Source organism: Amblyomma americanum, chromosome 1 (assembly GCF_052857255.1).
Source record: "Amblyomma americanum isolate KBUSLIRL-KWMA chromosome 1, ASM5285725v1, whole genome shotgun sequence".
In the NCBI taxonomy this organism is placed as follows: Eukaryota; Metazoa; Arthropoda; class Arachnida; order Ixodida; family Ixodidae; genus Amblyomma; species Amblyomma americanum.
Window position 1 is genome coordinate 447,270,589 of NC_135497.1, and position 5,352 is coordinate 447,275,940.

Genomic DNA, 5,352 nt, shown 5'->3' on the forward strand with positions numbered 1-5,352 from the left:
CCCTATTTTTGGTTTAACAAGAACCGTTGACTTTTTCTGTTTTTTCGGTTCTTATGGTTACACTGTACTTCAGGACTCTGGGGTGTCGCAGCTCTGAAAACAGCAGTCTTGCAATTCAGCAACAGCCTGTAGTGGTTTAGCGCTAGTTTTTCATGTGTGCTCATCCGGAAACGAAGTCCTCGTCACTTTAATAACTACAGTATTTACTCCACTGACGACCTCGCATTACACACCGACCTGATACCACTCGAAAACTTTTCTGCCGTTCAGTCGAACTCAAAGCCTCTCTTGGGTTGAGGTAACGTGCCCCTGAAAGATGATGCATAATCCTTCATTCGGAGCTAACTGGCCTCTTAGGGTGAAATATTTAGGCGGTGCCCTGTGAACACGGATGCTTGGAAGCATTTAGTCTCCGGGGCTAAAGGCGTCGCCGTCCAGCGCTTACCGCGGACGCCAGCAGCCAATATGCATGCGGGAGCGGAGGCCCCGAAGAATGTCATGCTCGTGTGCCTCATAGTGGGCGCACTTAGAGCACGCTACGTGTAAACCTCCTTACCCCTGGGGCACGTACTAATTCCTGACCATTTTATTTTGTTGTGCTTAGTGAAGCATGATTGCGAAGGAATGCATTCTCGGGCGTGCAGGCGATATTTTTGATGACCCATTTTTTAGGCATGCACTCCGCACCAACACTTGTGCAACAGCAGCGTAGAGCTCACCCGGACCTTACTAGCGTACAAGGCCGCGTAGGCAGAAGGATAGCATACTATCTAGTTGAGCTTGTAAAAAGAAGCACACGAGAAAAGCCACCATGGAGTTAGTTCATTGCCTTTCCATAGGAAACTGATGGGAATTCAAACGTTGCACACAGCGTTTCGGGTGTGGGCCTGGCAATTTTTTTTCACCGGGTTTTTCTTTGGGATAATTTTCCGCCAATAATTAAGAGTTTGTACAAAAATAAAATGGGGAACATTCAAGGACCTGATTACCTGAATTTTCAATCGCGTCAATTAGTTCCTTGTCGGTTTAGAGTTTTGCTTGACCCAGTGGCTTGGTGGACATGGGTGCTGCTATTGGAGAGAAAAACGAAAGTTTGACCCCAGCAGCGGCGGGTGCATTTCAACGAAGGCCAACGGCAAAAACGCTCATTTACTGAGATTTAGTTTCACTTCGAACAGCACAGGTGGGCGAAGGCAATCAGGATTCCTCTACTGCGTTGTATTCCGCAGGCATCTTCTCGGTTGTGGCACGTGAAAGTGAGCTATCATCTACTCCCGCCTTGCTGCACCATGCGCAACTGTCGTGTTCTTCGCGAGCGTCCTATGAGCTCTCGATTGTGATTTAATTTGCCAGTGCACCTAACGTGAGTGGAGGTACCGATAGCGTGGGACACCAACTCTGCTTTTCTAATGCCCTCGTATACAGAGCCAGTTGGGTATTCGGAATTTGATTTGATTTATGAACAAAAAATGTCTGAGTAAGATAAACAACTAATCACCTTCCATACAACAACACGATGCAAAGTCACCTTTTCATTCATTATTTCTAAATTTGTTTCCCTAGAAACATAGCATTTGCGCGATGAATAACTTCTACAAGAGAGCTTAACGGTATACCGCGAACCGACTGCGCATTCGCCACCAAGAATACGGCAGGGTACCGGCGGAGTAACGTTTTGGCATACCGTATTTCGTACCATGGTGCAACCTGGTATGTGTGCTGAAGTGTACACTCTGGTGATGGAAGTTTGAAACGATAAACAACCTAATCGCTAATATAACATCTCCGTGAAGTCATTTTTGTTGTGCGGGCCCATGTTACAACGCTGAATCCTCACCCTAACAGCGGTCCTGCTCGCTAAATTTTTCCTAGTGCTCCGTAATCGCCACAGGCTGCACGGGCGCCGACTGGTGCCGTCGCATTCGTGCCCGGCTTCATGAAATCAGTAAGGCGCTCGGAGTGAGGCAGTTGTGTTCAAATATACGACCGCAGCAATGCGGCAGGCTGCGATCATGCGATATAGGTGCTGTCTCAAGGCTGCCTTCTAAGCAAGTTTAACCGAGAAGTTAATGCGCTCAAAAAATATCGACAACGAAGAGCCAGTTCTCGAGCTTAGGGTATCGAGGTCGCACTGGGCAATGTTTGTCGGCGCTTTTAATTGACGCGCGTTCACTTCACATACGTGCCTCGGACGCCCGGTAGTGGACGGGCATGCACTCTCGTCGTAAACGCAGAAATCATGTGCTGTAACTAGCTGTTTGTCGGGCTGTTTGTGGCGCTAAACTGGGAAACAGAGCCTAATTTTGAAGCCGGGTTGCCCCCAAAAGTATATGCTTTCTGTTCATGCAAGCCGCCACTGCTATGCGGCTCATATTCTGCGATGAATGCTTATTCTCTAGTGGGCTAGGACGCCAAGCCAGCACACTGACAGTGGTTTTGAACGAAAGAATGATATTACAAAGTTTTAGCATAGCAGACTATGTAGGCGCCTACCTGACTACTGATTGCCTATACTTCGTACGCGCAGTGGCAGCTGCATGGGCAGGTCAGGCGTGCACCAGCCACTGCGCGTGAGCAGCAGGCAAACGGTAATCCAGCATACGTCTACGCTAAGCTGAAACTCTCTATGACATCGCTCTGGAGGAATGGCAAGCACATCCAAGTGAAAGCCCCATCCCGTTGCAGGCCGTTCACACCCACTCGGCAAAAGAATGATGCCATGCTTTTCTATATACCAAGGAGCCACTGAAAGGGGCAGGCACAGTTTGTACGTATCCTCGCAGGTCCTGGGCGCGCGTCATGTCATCCGAACCGTCTCTTTTTCCTCATCGGAGTATTAATATTGTCTCCCAGACAGCCTCGCATATATTCCGTTCGTGAAGTTGACTCGTATCCGCGTGCACGCTGCCGCCTGTCATGCGAACGAACGCTGGAGGGAATGCGTCGCCCTTGCCGCAAGCCTCCCGAACGTGAGGAGGGCGTTGGGCAGGCTTGCGGGGAGGCACGCGCAGGTGCGCTCACCCAGGTTCTGGTTCTCCGTGGCGTCGGTACACCGATGGACCACCTTGATGACGGCCTTCCCGGCACCGCCGACGATGTCCACCTGTTGCTGCGATGGCGGGGGCATCTTGCTAAGCACACACGACGAAGTAACGGCGAGTCTCTGCTCTCTGACTGCGCTGGCCCGCACTAAATATACGCGCCGGCACCCCCTTGCTCCCTGCGCAACGGGAATCAGCTGACCTCGGACCCGAGCCAACGACGGAAAACCCGGGGCTCGGATCCTGGAAGGGCTTTGGCCACCGCTTCTTTTCTGCCTGTTTTTCTTGGTTGAGGTCGGCAGCCCCGGGTTTCGCAGAGCACCCTTCTTTCTCGGCCGCAGCGTTTCCCGGCGGCGGTGTCACACGAGGTCGAGCCGGAATTAGCGCAGGGAACACCTCGCAAGCGTGCCTCCCCTGCGGCCCGCACGTGACGCACGGCAGACTGCTCGGCTCGCCCCCATTGAACGCACTTCCTGCCGCAGCGCTTCTTCGCAACTTAATTGCTTGCGAAACGGTTTCCGGGAGAGACGCAACTTGCGGAGGGAATGACAGCGCACACGAGGGACGGTCTGCCTCGCGTGCTGCCCACCCGAGGCCAAGTACGCGATTGAGCTTTGAACCAAGACGGCAGCACGGGTGCCGACTTGCAGATTTATTTCGGATGAGTACGCGCACGTGCTTACATACTAGGCTGCCGCTGCGTACCACAACATGGCACGCGCCAACAATCTCGACATCGCAGAAAAGCGAGCTCCTTGTAGAAAGTGAGGCCAGCTAGTCCATCGAAATGATATTACCCGTCACATGAAGTGCAGATGTCGTCACCACTGCGGCGCGTCTCTACCTCTATCGGTTCCTTTTTGATTCGTCTTGTACCTCCCTACATGCTAACCTGGAACACTGCCTTCTCCTTTGTCCCGTCGCCATTCCGTCCCATTATCCTGGCCCTCTCTTAGCTTGCCAGTCCTCCGCACCGGAGGTTAAACTGGCCCTGGTCTGCCGATCCCCTTGGCGCTTGATTTTGCAGCCAAATTCAATTCAATTCTTTATTTCCCATGTACACATGGAGAGGGTCGAGGGAAAAAAGCCAGTAAGATGTGGCTTGACGTGCCCCTCGGCCACTACACACAGGGCAGCAGGCAACACGAAGAGCAACATATGCAATCAAGATAGGGGATGAAACAGCAATAATAACAAAGAAAGGAACAGAAAGAAAATATCGCAAACAAAGCGCGTCTGAGGTTACTTCAAAAACGGCATTTCATAAAAGAATACAAAAGAAGCAGTGAAATATGATATGCATGTTACAATTTAAAATGTAGCACATACGCTCTGTATATCTTTGCGGCATATTCGGCGGCATCACTATAAAGACAGTACACATGCGCTTCTGAATTTATTCATTTCTTTGGCATCAACTGTTTCGCGCGCACCATGTTCTTGCTTGCGGCTGTGAAAGCACATTTCTGCCAAGTTTAACCGCCGCGGTGGCTGAGTATGGCGCTCGGCTGCCGGCCGAAAAGACGCGGGTTCGATCCCGGCCGCGGCGGTCGAATTTCTATGGAGGCGAAATTCTAGAGGCCCGTGTACTGTGCGATGTCAGTGCACGTTAAAGAACCCCAAGTGGTCGAAATTTCCGGAGCCCTTCCCTACGGCGACTCTCATGGCCTGAGTTTCTTTGGGACGTTAAACCCCTATAAAACAAAAAAAAAAAAACCTAAAACCAATTTCTTCGAAGTTTGGTCGCCCTGGCACGATTTATGATTCAAAGCAATCAGTCCGTCTCTCCACCTTTAGGCCTTTCCGAAAGCACCTTGCTTTCTGATGCTTTGTTAACGCATGCGCACGTGAAAACACACTGGTGTTTGCTCTTTTTTTTTGCATCTGGTTGTGCATTTCACACGGTGTCATGGAACTCTAAAAAGTTTGCATGCCTTGTTGCCTGTTTATCCCCTCCCCCTTTTTTTTACGCAATGCCCGCCCCAGCAACCTTAAGAGAAAATAATTTATTATGATGATGGTGGAGCAGCTCGCCCTTTCAAGATTTTGATCCAGGAAAGGCGATGTCGTGCGGTGGTACGTTGTGGCGGCCTGACACACTTGCACGTCCGATTTTCCGAAATAATGTTTTTAAAAGCTAGCGCTTGTGTTTTCTTTTGCTGTGTCCCTCGTCTTCTTGCTGCCGCCCGTTGAAAGTGACGAACCGACAAGCGGAGCTGTTAACGCTCCCCGCTGAGCCTTGCGTGAAAACATGCACAAGCGTGGTTGATGGTTTGTTTGTTTGCACGAATAAAGCCGCCAGTGGAAACTC

The 5,352-nt window shown here is 50.7% G+C and overlaps 1 protein-coding gene across 1 annotated transcript in view; it reads right to left on the bottom strand.

Annotated features, from left to right (window-relative positions):
* Positions 1-3,426, bottom strand: part of LOC144115956 (leucine-rich repeat-containing protein 20-like) — a 12,476-nt gene extending 9,050 nt beyond the window's left edge. The window contains exon 1 of the mRNA XM_077650594.1: positions 3,022-3,426. Within this exon, the coding sequence (XP_077506720.1) occupies positions 3,022-3,127 (106 nt within the window). The 5' untranslated portion in view covers positions 3,128-3,426. The remainder of the gene's footprint in view (positions 1-3,021) is intronic.
* Positions 3,427-5,352: the final 1,926 nt, after the last annotated feature.